This window comes from Pezoporus wallicus, unplaced genomic scaffold (assembly GCF_028554395.1).
Source record: "Pezoporus wallicus isolate ANWC-B61680 ecotype Strahan unplaced genomic scaffold, APGP_CSIRO_Pwel_v1 contig_749, whole genome shotgun sequence".
NCBI classification, from domain to species: domain Eukaryota; kingdom Metazoa; phylum Chordata; class Aves; order Psittaciformes; family Psittacidae; genus Pezoporus; species Pezoporus wallicus.
In genome coordinates, this window is record NW_026641327.1 from 4722295 (window position 1) to 4737617 (window position 15323).

Here is a 15323-nt window from a genome sequence, read left to right on the forward strand (position 1 = left end):
AGGAATCATCTCTGCAAGCACTGAGGCACCATTAACCTTGCATTTCTGGGGGTGTATCTCTCAGAAATCAGGTTCATACAATTTGTTCAAATCAGTAGCAATCAGAGTTGCTGTTCACAGAAGCAGAAGCCTCTGTAGATGAGACGTAGAGTTGTTTTGTCACGCAAGAAATTGTGCCTTGGGAAGACACAGTGGCAGCCCTTGCCACCTTGGTACACAGCTGAAAGATTCTTGCTCTCCCACAGTGCAGGAATGTCTGAATTATACCGCTAGCTGTGGTTTATTTGGCTTGCAAGATTGATTTTAAATTATTTCCTGTATATTCGCAAACCCAACAAGTAGTTTCCCTTTAAAGTGCACCAGCTGTGACATTCGTTAGGTTCTGTAATTTCAAATGAGGCGCTAAGAGACTACTCCTTTCAACTTTTTTTTAATGAGGGTGGGTACCTGTTGCAATGAATCAATTAAAGCTCTTCTGACACACAAGATGTGTGTTGCCAGACCTGTTTCACAGGTTTCTCAGGAGGGAGGATAACATGTGACAACACACAGAAGCAGAGTACTGGAGAAGATCAGAAGCCTGCATGAGTGAGCTTAGTCTTCCAAAATATATCCTTAAAGCTGTTCAAAAGACCACTGACCTCTCCAACAGACAGCACCATGGTGGAGCAAGAGATGCTGCTGTCATGTGCTTATCCTCAAGAAAAGTGTAAGTGACCAAATATGATTTTGTATAAAAAATGAAAACAGAACACTGGGAAGGAAATTAAAGAAATGATCTAGTATAATTGAAAAGACAGAGGGAGTAGAGGGGAAATGCTAAAATAAGGAAATAAGGAAGTTATTAACTTTATATTGTAGGCATGCAATTGAAATATGATTAGTGTACTTACAAGTGAAAGAAAGGATGCTTGTATGAAGAAGTCTGATATAAAAGCATCTTGTAGAAACTTGCTTTAATCTTTGACTTTCCACTTGTATTTGAAAAGCACTGTGGCGTGGGGTTGCTTGTGTGGTGGAGAATGTGAACAATGGCCTTTGATTTAGTAACTTGAGTGGCAGACTGGTAGACTGGAGTGCTGTGAAAGCATTTTCTGGGAAGACAAAATATGATTAAAAGCAATGCCTTTTTTTGTTGCTGTTGACAATGTAAAGCGCCTTTTTTCCTAAGGCATCAGCAAGCTTTCTAATATTTTTCCCAAATGCCAGCTGAGAGTTACAGTACAGTACCAATGTTCCCAAACCCATCCCTCTTTCTCCAAAGGAAGCTGTCACAGAACTTCTTAGCTAACCAGAAATTTTATTTGTATTACTAGAAATTTCAGGCAAGAAAAAAAAAAAACTACAACAAAACAAAACCTGTACATGGTGGCTTTTAAAATTATTAGGAATGTTTTAAAAGAATTCTGAAAACACCAAGACAGATTTCCAGTATGGCAAGGATGGGTATGACAGAAAGGTAGAAATGCCGCTGTCTATAATGAAATCAGGTAACTAAGTCTGGACTGGACTTGTCTGACAAAATAATTAGGCAAAGGTAGAAACGGAACTAGTATGTCCTGAAGCCACTTCAGTACACTGCCAGAAAAAAGTTCTGTGCAAAAAAGAAAGCTTCTCACTTTAAACTCAAGAAACTTTGCTTTTTGAATGGCCTGGCTCATTTTGGCAGAAGCAGGAGGGTATTATTTAAAATTTACTTCAGATAGAAAGATTGTATTTGTTCTGAATGTAAAAATGTGACTTTGCATGGGGCTTTGTGTTGGTTATCAAGCGGGGAATAGGACAGGGATGTCAGCAAAGACGCAGTTTACCCGTGGAGAGATGTTTCCTACTATGTCTTGTTTTCTACTCCCTACAAAGTCCCATGTGCAAAAGGTGACAGTTAAAAATCTTCTTTGCATACAGTGTCCTGCTGAGTTGACTTACAAACCAGCCTGCTTGTAACCAAGTGATAGTAAGAATTTAAAGGAAATCTGGAGTTATAATATCTGTGCTATGAAAAAAAAAAACGGTGATGCTTTCCTTTCTGCTGCCTCATGTCTTATTAAAGGGCTTTAGAAAGCAGGATGTCAGTAACTGATTTTTAGCTTTGCTGTAACCTAAGCAATATAAATGAGCATTTTTCTCTTTCATGGACTAATTTCTTTTTTGTTTTGTTTTATTTTTTCTTGTTTACTTTAATGCTAAAAAAAAACCCAAAAAGCAAAAACCAACAAAAAAACAAGTCATACTGGGTTAAAATCATCCAATTGCCTTTTATGGAAGACATAAAAGGTAACTGGAGTTCTTAAACTGCTCAGGTTTGCAAACGAAATACAACTTCATAGAGTTATTGATTTTGTATGTGTGTAAGAGAGAAAGGGAGATTTCTCAATCTCAGTTTGACCCCAGATTTTGCAGAAATGAGCCATGCACTGTAGAGGCTGAAAAATTTGCACAGGGAAATCAAGTGAAGCCCAGAGGAAATAAACCCATAGGAGGAAGGAATACATGCAATACCTCAGGATAGACAGTCAGGACCCCCTAATTACATCTTCTGATGGCATGAATCAGAAGCGACCCCCCCCAAAGCCAATCAAGGTAACCCCATGGACTGAACAAATGACAATGTGGAGGATCAGCCTTGTATTTACAGTATTAAACACTTGCCAAGAACAAGTAACGCATGTAACTGATGTGTTAAAAAGAAAAATTGAGCACTGAATAGGTCCATTCTAGGTGTAAAGGGTCAAATTGTGCCCCAGCAGGCAATGCATTTCAGCTCAAAACTAAGTGCTTTCTTGGGCTGGTCCAAAAGGTCAACCTGCTGCACATTTTAGCTTATAAATAAAAACCTAAGTCTTTTAATAAATCTTTTCTGCGAAGCAAAATTAGCATGGTACATCTTTTGTGAGTCTGCAGCTACTTGTTTGGGGCTGTTTGCTTTGTATCTGTTGCTACGTGAAGTCAGCGAGTATCTCAAAACTTGAACTTATAGGCTAGCTGTCCATGGCAATGAATTTCCACGTGTCTTCTGTTTAATGTCATTTCCCTAAATATCTTTCAAGGTAAAAAAAGGCATTTATGTTGGGGGATTTGTTTTTTCCCCTCCAAGACACACCAGGATGGTTACAGCATTGAAAAAATTAGCCCATAGTTAGTCATGGGACATGTTTTCCTTAGGTCCATGATGGTCCAATATTTTAGTGCCAAGGTATTCACTCCACAAGCGACTACTTTTTGCTTATGAATATTAGGTGGGATTTTCTGTAGTCTGTCACTCTGTTTCCCCAGGCAGTTGGGGCAAACTGCAGATTAGTAATTTCTGATGTCAGGTATCCCTCCAGGAGGCTTGTCTCATGAGAGATTTGACAAGACCAGGAAAGTAAAATGTCCTGAAACAGCAGCATAGAGGTTAAGATTCCACCATCTCTTGCTGCTGTTGCATTTTGGAGCTGTTTTTTCTGTCTCAAAAACTATAATTATCAAAACAACGTTGTGGGAGGTGTACATAGAGCATACAAGCACAGCTATGTAACTAGGCTCAGTACACCTTCTTCCTCATCAATCTTTCTGAAGCCATTTGAAAAGACACTCTTGGCAGAGATGGTTTTCAAAGGAAAATATACAAAATTAGCCATTACAATGGATTTTACTCCTCTTAGAGAGCCAAATCTATGTAATAAATGCAATTTCTTCTGGAATAGTGGTAAATGGACTTCTGAACTATGTGGCATAGTCCTAGATATTCCTAAATAGCTGCTTGCAAATGCAAATTTCAAAGGAAAATAATAGAAGCTAGCTTTTTGCACTTATCCTTTTGTTATTTTTTATTTTAATAATGGTTTCACAATTTTTCATGTATTTTGAATATAACCTGTTAGTCTGCTCCTCTTGGCAGTATTTCTATATTCCCAGAGCCCAGATATGTATTTTTTATATAAGCTTAGAAGAGCATATAACAAAAGTACATTAGTCTCAACCAGTAAGGTTTTATTTGTTTGCTTGTGTTTTTTATGGTTATGTTTTCCCAGCCATGAAATGTCAAGCATACACTTTCAGGATGGCTTAATTAGATTTCAGATTTGAGAAAACATTCTAAAATTAATATAATCCATTCTCACTGCTTAAGAGCAGCACTGTGGTATTTTGTGAGCACCGATGGGAAAATGTGGTAGGTCTCTATTCTCTCTGTGTCTTGAGAAGACAAAAATGTGGTGACTGTCTAGGAGGAGTCTTTAAAAAGTCCTTCTCTGGAACAATTTCCCAGCCATTTGCTCGTCCTCAGCCTCATTTCTCTATTTTCAAATATAAAATCTTTTGTTTGAGTATATCAATGCATTTTTTCAGACTTTGACCATTTAAACAAATGATCACCCTCAAAGCAGGACTGATTCCCTACTAACAACCTCACTTATTTTTCGAATCACCTACCAAATTTGCCAGTAAAGACATCAGATTGTTTGTTTGTTTAGATTGTGGATTGACATATTAAAACATGTCAGGATAAGAACTGGTCCCAGGTGGACTACAAGAAGAACAGCCCCAGCTATGTCCTTGTGGACAGCTACCTTGTAAAAATCTACCAGAGGATCAGTTCTTAATCAATCTAACGCATACCCTATAAGTTCCAGTAAGTGCACATATTAAATCAAAATGTCATGTGGTGTTAAATTGCGTGCCTCGGAGAAATCAAAATATACTGTCCCAGTACAGCTCCTGTTCATGAACAGAGCTGTCATGTTGTCAAAACAAAAGACTTATTTAAGAAAGGCTGTTTTCCAGGGAACTGTGCTGCCTAACTGTCAGCTTTCTTGGTTCTGATTTTTTGATATCTTGCCAAATTAACACATCAGTGTATGTCAAGCCAATCTGTAGCTGTAGTCAACTAATAGAAAATGATCTCTATATCATTCCTTACATTCTGAAGATCATATATGTCCAAAAGAAGGAAAACCAAAATGAAAACAAGGCAAAAGTAATCCATGTAAGTCTTCATATGCTCCTCATCTCAGTACCACATTGCAGGATATTTTCATGTGAATTTCTCTGTGTTGACTTATCTCTGGAAGAAGGGCTTATGCAACGCAAGGGTGGAGTCCAGGTAGAAATATAAAATAGACATTCGTACCAGTCAAATGATACCGAGAAATGTATTTGGGGAAACAGCTTAAGTTATGCTCACTCTGGGCCATTATAGTTCTCTTTAAAAAAAGCTCCTAAAAGTGGGTATAACCAGTGCTGTCTACTTGTTTTGCACATAGATGATCTTAGCTGTCCCATAAATGTGCCAGGCTCAGCTGGAAAAGGAGCTGGAGCAAACACCCAAGTTCTGCAGGCTCCTCTGGGGCCTGGCAGCTGCATAAAGGTTGCTCATGAACCCGGAGGATGCAGAGACTTTGCCCACATGGCATCCTTATTTTGCTGTTTCTGCTGCTGTGGTAACGTGGGTGGGAAGGCTACCAGCAGCTGGAGGCACTCAGCTCCTCATGCAGGATGATGGGCTCTGAGGGACAGTAGGCAGCTGGCCGAGGCTGGCTTTGCAAGGAAGGGAAATGATGTCGAGGAAGAAAACAGAGAAATGGACTTTGGAATACGGTTGCAGTACTGCTCAGCATACACTTTGCACCTCAAAGGTGCTCACACATACGGTCCACTGAGCTCCTGGGTCTGGAAAGATTTCTGAGTCTTTGGAGAGTTTTTCTTTATCATGTCTGTGAGGTTTCTGCTGCGCTGATTTCCAGGGGATAGAGACTCTACTGCATTGGCCATACAGAGTTCTTGGTAGGGGTGGGTCTCCTTACTCGCATTTATCCTCCCCGTTTTATAGCATGGCCTTGCCTCTAAATGAAAAGAAAACCCAACCCAATTCTGCTATTATATTTTTGGCCCAGTTATGCCATCCATCACCATGGAGTCAAAGTTGTAATGGGATAACTGACAGCAAAACTTTGCATGGTGTTTCCTTCCAGACTGATGGTTTATCTTGGAGCACTGCAATCTGCAGGGGGCTCTACCCCTTGTTCACAGGAAAAGGAGCTAGGTGTCAAATCCATACAAGATTTTCTGACCTGGGACTTGACCCAAATGAGGCATTTAAGACCAAAATCCCAAGAAAGCTGGTGGTGATTAAGTTCAGGGACTTACTTGCTCTTAGGTTTACCAGAAGCTTGAGCCATACTTCTGTGCATGTCCTGAGTTGTCTCAATCTTGGTGGAGTTGAGTGAACAATTGAAGGCTTGCTTTGTACCTATCCCTAACTAAGCATACTGTGGGGACAGTCAGTCCTGTGAGTGTCCTCAGAGGACGCTCAGCTTTCAGGGATCTGTTTCTTACTTTATCATGTACAGTGGCTGTTGCAGTCTGCAACTGAAATGCAAAATTCCTCTCCTCTGCCCAAGCACTGCACAGTAGCCTGATTATTTACTTAGAGGACTTGGAAGTTTTCATTCCCTATTCAAATAGGGAATATTCAAATATATTTGGACACAAACATATGTAGTTTCAAACCTATTATGTCTCTTGAGAGAAAGCCTGGCCAGCAGAAGTGAGGATAATCTGGCACTGGGCAGTGTCACCAGCCTGGTTGTGGTTACAACACTCACTCCAAGCAAAGCTGGACAGGAATGAGTTTTAGTTCCCCTGTTGGGTCCCTTTTTCTTGCAGTTCACATATAACCACCACTGGTTAACACAAAGAAAATCAAAGGTAGACAAGGGCCAGAAACATGGTTGCCCTCATGCCAGGTGAGTGTCCTGAGCATGAGGGAACATGACTCGGTTGCTTAATATGCTGTTTCTCTTTATGGACTAATGAATCTTGAATTGTTTTCTGCACAGTTGCAGCTGGAGGATGAGAAGCATATCCCTCCAGCCCACTCACACTGACCTACTTTAGAGATGCTAATTTCATAATCTCAGGGGAATGGGGGAGTTGCAGCCCCCCTCCCACACACTCTGCAGCCAAAGCAGGAACCAAGCTTAGGACATCTGCTTCCCAGGTTACAGCTTTAGCAGATGGACATTAAATCAGTGTGTGGCAATCCTGGCAAAGGAGGAACATTAAAAAGCATTAAGGGCTGTTGAATTCTCTGAAAGGAAACAAGAAAAAAAAAGGAACACCCCCCCCCCAATATTTTGGAATATATTTATAATATATTTTTGGAATATAGGATCATGATTGAATGCAAGTATCTCCTTGCAGGTCTGCCAGGTGGGTTTTAAGGTTCCTTTCCCACTCAGTCAGCTTTATTGGGTAGGTCTAAGCAGGTACATGCAAAGCTGCTTGGGGTTGTTATTGCAAGCACCTAACACTCTCTTTGTGCACTTTATAGATCTATTGCTCAGGATTCAGGCTCTGCTCAAAGGCCTGAGATCTTAAATATGGGGTATTACACCAACTTATGCTGAGTCACCTAAGCCCTTTATTGAATCTGGCCCCAGTGCATTTTTCAGGCTTATTTGCAGAGCAGCAGGTATTATTACCAGCAGTAACTGGGTTAATAACAGGGCCTCCAAGAGAGAAAGCAATTTGTAACACCTGTGATGCTTTGACTGAAACATGTTCATTATCCATGTTCCCAGTTATGTAATAAGCAGAACAATAAAATAAGGAATAAAAAAAAAAAGGAATTCTCTTTGCAGAAATCTCTGCGGTGCCTCCTGCCTGTATATGGCCACTGTATCCTGTTTGCTTAGTACTTACACAGTTACAGTTGCCTGGAGCGTCCTCAGCAGAATGCTCCTTGTGTATCTAGGCATGGATTAAAAAAAATAAATACAGCAAATGCCAAAAAATAATAATAAAAAACCCCTAGACATTTATCTTCACTGTGGACAGACAGTTGTTATTGCACACTTGAAGCCTGGCAGATGTGGTTTGCTGGCGAGCGGGTGAGAAAAAAGCAGTATCTTAATTCATGTTGGGAGGAGGCTTTACTTCTTCAGCTAGAGAGAATAAGGTCTGAAAACATTCAAAGTTTTTCTTAGCAGCTCCATACACAACATATGGACCTTCCTGAGCTTTTGACCATTCCCATTGTGGGACTCTGCCAAATGCAAGTTAAACAAAAGTTACCCTTACAAAAATATTTAGGAAGCCCTGTTTTAGAAGTGAGTGCACATGTTGGCTGTGACTCAGAGCACACCCACACACTGGGTAGACAGATTAGCATCTAAACCACTAGGCAAGTTCCAATTCTTGCTCAGAAGGTCAAAAAAGCCTGGGAAATGGCCATTGCTCCCTTTCTCCTCAGCACAATCATTTTTTTTTCCAGATTACAAAGTCATTTTGGATGGCACAGCAGCAGTGAAGTCAACTGATTTATTGTCATAAACAATTGTGTTCCAAGTTGAGAACCAATTCTGTCATTTCTGGACAAAAGAATAAAGAGGAGATAAAAAAAATCGAAACCCAATGCACCAAAACCCAAACCTTTTCCTTTGAATTTGTTTCTTTTAACGTTTGTTTCTGTTCCACAGAAACCACTGGGATCTGTAAAATGCTTACTAGGGAGGCACATATTAGACAGAAGAGAGATAAAAGCCCAAAACCTCCTTGATAATACGTTTGTTTTGTGCAGAACCAGAGAAGGTCAAATCTGATGCTGTTTGCTCTTTTTATTTTTATTTGGTGTTTTATTATCAGAACAGAACAGCTCAAAAGACCAAGACTGCCATATGCATTTCACTTGGCTTCCACATACAGTAGGTGACCTGTTTCCAAGCCACCCAGGAATAAAGACCCTGCAGCTCCTCTGGTGTTGCCAGGAAGGTAACAGATACCCACCCCCTCTGCTCTCCTTCCCACACTAAGATGACACAGGGATACAGTTTGGTGTAGAGCTCATAGCACCAGGAGCCTTTATTAGGCTAAAAATTAAGTCATCTTGAAGTCTGAGGTACCTCCTATCCAGAAAGAAAGAAAAAAAAATTATCAACCAAAAACTTGGTACTAATGCATGTTTTATGGATTGTTACTAGAAAGGGTTTAATATAGCGCTGGAAGTCTGTGAGTTGTCCTGAAAACCTAGGTTCAGTCTTTTCTAGAAATCTCAGACATTTATGCAATGTAACCCAAGAATATTTGTGAGATCAAAACAAGTGAATAAAGCTCAGCTTCTAGAGGTGACAAAAGTATATAAACAAGACAGAGGCAGAAATGAAGTCAGGATAAAAAACAATTTCAAGATTTCTAACAATGGTATCAAATCAAAATCTCATTGCAAAAGGAAGCTGGCTAATTAGGCGATATATGACATTAAGTATTTTAAGTTAGCTGCAAGGGGTTTTGTCTGTGCTTTGTTCAGTACTTTTACTGCCATGGTCCAGATAATGAGGGAGGCAGATAACATACAGTGAGCATGGAGATTGACAGCAGGGTCTGAGCAGAAGAAACACTTTTTCATTTTTCTTTTTAATGATAATGGAGGAAAAGGGTCAGAAAATCACAATGATGTGAATTTCAGTAATACAGAAACAGCCTAGAGCTATAGTCACTGCTGCAGACTTGCTGTGGAGGAAACATAACAGATCTACAAGATTCAGGGCTATTATTAATATTGCAGCTGCACAGGCAAAGCAGAGCTTAGTTAAATCTTTATGAATACCTAATCCCTTGCAAAACCATGGGTGGAAATACTAACTCACCTTGCTGGCTTGCGGTTTGGATTTCTCTTCCCCATTCTGGCTTTTCATTGAATTGCCTGTTGATCTCTGTGCTTCAGAGACAAATGGACTTAAAATCCCCCTGGAGAATCCTCTGCCAATATTAAAACCAGCAGGAATGAGAGAGAGAAAAAGTAAATGGCAAGGACGAGATGGTTTTTCTACCTTTATTCCTCCCAGTGGTGCTGTGTCAGAGGCAGTCCAAGACTTAGACTGCAGATCTCTCTTTATTCACATTTAAGAGAAACATCTACAGAAGTGTCTAGAAACAGTTCTTGGTAAAACCTGCTTTTCTTCTGCGTTTGCAGAGCCATTTCAACAAGCTAGATCTTGTTCCTTTTTCCAGAGTAACCATCCCATATTCAACAAGGAGGGTGCTCCTGCCAAAAAGTTTTTCTTATGAGGATTATGCTTTTGCAAGATGAAATGTCAAAGAATCTGTACGATTAATCTTTTGAACTTTTCCTGTTAATAAATACAGAATTCTTTCTGACTTCAGAAATGGTTTACATTAACCTTTTTCCTTTAACATTGAGTGTAACTTTTAAAGTTTGAGAATTATTTTGGAGATTTTTCCTATTTGGATTTTGCCTTTTAATTAAAAAAAGACCAAACAAAAAACCCCACCAAAACATCAACACCTTTCATTAAGAATCTTTTTTATTTTTATTCAATTTTATCTATTAAACAAATAAGGTCAGGTCCTTTCCTCCTATCAATCCTGAGAGATGGGGCTACGCAATCTTCCTGCAAGTAGTTAACGCTCAGAGAAAGCAATATAGGGCAATTGTTTTATGCTTCATTAAAGAGAAATTACCTAGGAAACAAAAAAATGCATTTCTGTAGGAGTTGCTGTGCTATCCATGGGGATCATCTTTGGTAGCAGTGACATTCCTCAGGGGGGCAGGGTGACATCTGCTGTGGTCATGACCCAGGAAGGGATGGCAGTGCCATTGTCCCTGTTTTGTAACCACCTCAGATGACAGGAAACTATTGGCCATTAAGTCTGTTTTAATAGCTAGTAGTCACAGCTTCTATGACTTGAAAAGCCTATGGAAACTGTGGTTCTGCTCTACCTTTTCATATTTTGCCTGTGGCATTTTTTCATATGCTGTGGGAGGGCTCAGGCAAGCTGTCTTCCTTCCTTCCACACCTTAGTATCATAGTTCGTTTGCTGTTTTTTTCCCCTGCTTCCTTGTTAGCTCTTATCCTTTGCAATATCAGCTTACCCTCACAGTCAATCAGAGAGGGCCCTGCTCTAAGCCATGGGAGAAGACCTAGCATGGGGGCTGGTGGCCAGCTGTCTAGACACCTCCCCTTCTCCTAGAAAGGCTGGAATGAAGGGATGGATGGGATCTAGAGGGGTGGCTTCCATGAGAAGCTGCTGGAAGCTTCCCCTGTGTCTGACAGAGCCAATGCCAGCCAGCTCCAAGACAGACCCATCACTGGGCAAGGCCGTGCCCATCAGCAATGGTGGTAGCACCTCTGGGGTAACATAGTCAAGAAAGAGAAAAGTTACTGCGCAAAGGGAACTGCAGCCAGAGAAGAGTAAGGATACGTGAGAGAGGCAGCTCTGCAGACACTAAGGTCAGTGGAGAAGGAGGGGAGGAGGTACTCCCGGCACAGAGAACAGATTCCCCTGCAGCCCATGATGCAGACCATGATGGGGCAGGCTGTGTCCTTGCAGACCATGGAGGTCGGTGGTGGAGCAGATATCCAACTGCAGCCCATGGAGGACCCCACACTGGAGCAGGAGAAAGCCCAAAGGAGGAGAAGTTTGTGGAACACTGTCTTTTCTGGGAAGGACCCCATGCTGGAGCAGGGGAAGAGTGTGAGAAGGAAGGAGTGGCAGAGACAAATCCCATTCCCCATACTTCTGTGCTGTTCAGGGTGAGGAGGTAGAGAAAAATTGAGAGTGACTCTCCATCAGAAAACCCACTGTTTATCAGTCAGCTTCTAGTATTCATAGCTAAAGTGCCTTGGCCAACACAGAAGAAAGGTGAGCAGGTTTCTCCCCAAGCATCTTCTCAAGTGAGCAGCTTCCTCTTCTTTTGCAGCTCAAGCTCGCCTGCCCCACAAGTCAGCCCATGGAAAGGCGTTCCTTGCAAAGTGAGGAAACCAAAAGTTTCCTTGCAAAAGTGAGGCTACCAAATCTATCCCCTTGGCCAGACCTGACCTGACAGAAAACTTGTGGAGAGGTGTAAGTTGCTATGTCACAGGCATGTCAGAGTGGAAGAAAGCAAAGGCTCTTGATGGCAGAGTAGAGTGGACAGCTGTTTCCAGAGTCCAGATTAAATGAATATCACTGTAATTTGATTTGCTGCTCTTTGTTTTTCTCTGCAGTAGCAACTACCAGACAGAAATACCCTCCGCTCTTGCTGGGAACATATAATATACGTGTGTAGCGTGAAATGTTATTTTTCAGCTCTACAAAAAGCAAGAAATAGCCAAGTAGCCAAAGCAAAAAACTAGCCAGAATGAAAAAGTGGTTTACCAATCTGAAGTGTACTCTTATTATCACTAGAGCATGCCATTTTCTTAAGTGTATTTGATTCCATTAAGCTGGACCTGATGACACATTTAATGCTGTGTTTTTTTGAACAATAACTTTTATTGCTGTTCTGGTATTACTGCTTGAATTTTTAAGGAAGCCAATGAACCTTTATTCATGAGATTAATTTCTCTGAAGTATTTTGTCAATTCTAGGAAATGAACAAAAAGTTATTATATAAAAGAAATACAATGTGTATCTGAGAGCTGAAGAAGAGCATATTAGCAATAATCAAGTTTATGCTTATTATCTTCACAGCCCCACTGGTATGCATGGTGCTTTGTGGGCAAATATAATGACGAGCCTGTTCTTTTTTTCCACTAGGCAACAATCTACTGGGTGACTCATTCTGTCAGCTTGATTTTATAGGCTCAGATAACCTAATATTGAAAACCTGGAAAGATGCACCAGACTAGTTACTGTGATGAGTAAGCAAACATCACACACCACATGCTGTCAGCAAAAAGGCAGGGCTGTGTTTTAATCTCAGGTACATGGTTTGGTATTTTTATACCATATATTTCTAAAGGTAGCCACCGTGCATTTTACTAGATTAAATCTTGCTTAACTAGGGAGGAAAATGGATCTGCAAAGCATTGTTTGAATCAAATACGTCCCTATATCCACTGAGAACATCAGCACTGTAACCAAGTTCTTGCAAATTCTCCCCATAGCCATAACCCTTTCCTAAACTGGGAGTAGGTGTTTGCAAAACATGAGTGTTGATTCCTAAGAGTGATAAGGAAGTGAAAGACAGCTAAAAACTGACAGCAGAGTGCATCTACTTGACAAGTTCTGTGAGCTTGAAAGAAAGACAGCTACCAAACTGGACTTGATACACCAGCTTCTTCAGAAAGATGCTTGCATCTTTTCCCACTTCTCTGCACAGAAAATATCTGCTGTGCTGTGTCAGATAAAATGAGTTAAACAGAAATCTGATTCATGAAACTGGAATCTTGAGAGGATGAGCTTTCTGGCAAAAGGGACTCCTCTCCTCCCTGGTCGGATTAGTACAGACGATCCTTCTGGGAAGGAATACTTAATAAATAACATAATAAATAACATACTATGGCTTATAGAGATGCATAGGTGTAGTGGATGTTACCATGGCGCCCTGGGCACAGAGGCAGTGCAGCCTGCACGTGTTAAGTGAAACAGGGCAGATCCTAGCCCAGCATTTCACATGACTCTGTGTACACGGAAAAATTGCCTTTGTAAGGACATGGCAAATTCCTTCCTTGCTTTTTGTGCCACTGGATGTGTCTACTGTCTCCAAGTGGGGTGTAGTGATTTTCCTGAGTCTGAGCCACAAGACATCTGCTGGAGAACTAAAGGGAGGAGAATTTCTGCACGTAATTGGTGGTGACGGAGGAAAACAGCTTCTCCAGGGCTGTGGGCTCTTTGCCATGCGAAGGGGCCAAGCCAGGCAGGCAGCTGAGTCCCAGCCCAGCTCAGCAATACCACCTTCAAAACATCATGTGCTGGCTTCCTTCCTTGTATCTCCAGGGTTTCACCCCCACACGACTGCAAACCTGCTGTCAGCCACGGGATCTACCATCTGACAGTGGAGAAGCTCAGGGAAACCCCTCATGTAGCACTCCATATGCAGGCTGTCCAGCTCACAGGCTGGGCTTCCCTTCTGAGCCTCTGCAAAGACAGGGCCAGGATGCTGGCTCAGTGCTGGCTTTAGAAAAGTTCTGATAATGTCTGGTATCTCTGGAAACAGTCCTGGGGAATTTCTTCATCATATTCAACAAAACACCTGTAGGCCATGAGTCATAGCATCACAGAATGGTTTGGATGGAAAGGAACCTTTAAAGATCGTCTAGTTCCAATGCCCTACTGTAGTCAGGGACACCTTCTACTAGACCAGGTTGCTCAAAGCCCCATTAACCTGGTCCTGAGCACTTGCAGGAATGGGGCGTCCACAGCTTCTCTGGGCAACCTGTTACAGTGTCTCACCACCCTCACAGTGAAGAATTTCTTCCTAATACCTAATCTAAATCTATGGATATGTGACATAGTAAAGAATCACAGGTATTTTGTGTGATCCATTGTCAACCAGTGAGCATAAAATGCACCAAGTTGCATAGTTTTTTTGAAGTTATAAGCTTAGCTAAAAGAGCTAATTTTTTGAAAACAAATGACATGGAGCTGTTTGTACAGTGGTTACAATTCAGAAATGGATTAGCGGCTTTTAAAAGAAAATCCACTGTGACTGAAAAATAGAAAATAATAGGAAAGAACAGATAAAGCAAACAGAAAGGAAAGGCAAAAGATGCTACTTTCATTTTCTGGTAGGGTGCCAATTTGCAATTGCTAGATATTAGCAAGGTGAAAGGTGTGAATTACAATGACAAAAGTCATTAAGCCAAATTTCAACAAATATCTTCAAACTCTGCCTTGTTTCTGATGTAATATAATCTCATTTTAGATCTATGTTTATGTTTAAAGAGTGAATTAACCCACTTGGTAATTGCAGGCTAGTTTATCCTGCTTTTGCTTACTGCAGGAGAACAGTGTCACAGGGCAGTTGCCACAGAACACTTGGTACACCCTAGTTGTTTATGTTGCTTTGTGCAGGCAATCACACTGTCACTTGGCTCTTTACTGCCCCTAAAATCATAATCACAGAAGGGTTATGGTTGGAAGGGGCCAACCCCCCTGCCATGGGCAGGGACAGCTTTCACTAGACCAGATTGCTCCAAGCCCTGTCCAAACTGGCCTTAAACACTGTCAGGGATGGGGCAGCCACAGCTTCTCTGGACAACCTGTTCCAGTGTCTCACCACCCTCACAGTAAAGAACTTCTTCCTAATACTAACTAAATCTCTCCCCTTTCCCCTTGCCCTTTCACTACTTGTTTTTTAAAAAAACCTTCTCCAGCTTCCTTGTCAGCCCCCTTTATGTACCAGAAGGCTGTTCTAATGTCTGTATCACAATAACTAGCAAACTTGGGCAGCAAAACTGCACAAGAACCACTTATGGAGCAGAGTTTTGTTTTGAAGAGAAATTAGTAGGGTGAAACAAAAGGCTGCTCAAAAAAAAAAAAAGACTTGTTTTCTGTATCAATGATTTTAAGAACTGTTTTTTAAATTTATTTTCTTCTAAAATGTCTTTTGGCTTACC

At 41.1% G+C, this 15323-nt stretch overlaps 1 protein-coding gene across 3 annotated transcripts in view; it reads left to right on the forward strand.

Annotated features, from left to right (window-relative positions):
• The first annotated feature begins 553 nt into the window (after window positions 1-553).
• Window positions 554-15323, forward strand: part of PTPN3 (protein tyrosine phosphatase non-receptor type 3) — a 152826-nt gene continuing 138056 nt past the window's right edge. For 2 of the 3 annotated variants that reach the window (XM_057423070.1, XM_057423072.1), the window contains exon 1: window positions 555-709. In XM_057423070.1, the coding sequence (XP_057279053.1) occupies window positions 661-709 (49 nt within the window). In that variant the 5' untranslated portion in view covers window positions 555-660. Of the gene's footprint in view, window positions 710-15323 lie in introns of all 3 variants that reach the window. The other variant, XM_057423071.1, reaches the window with a different exon arrangement.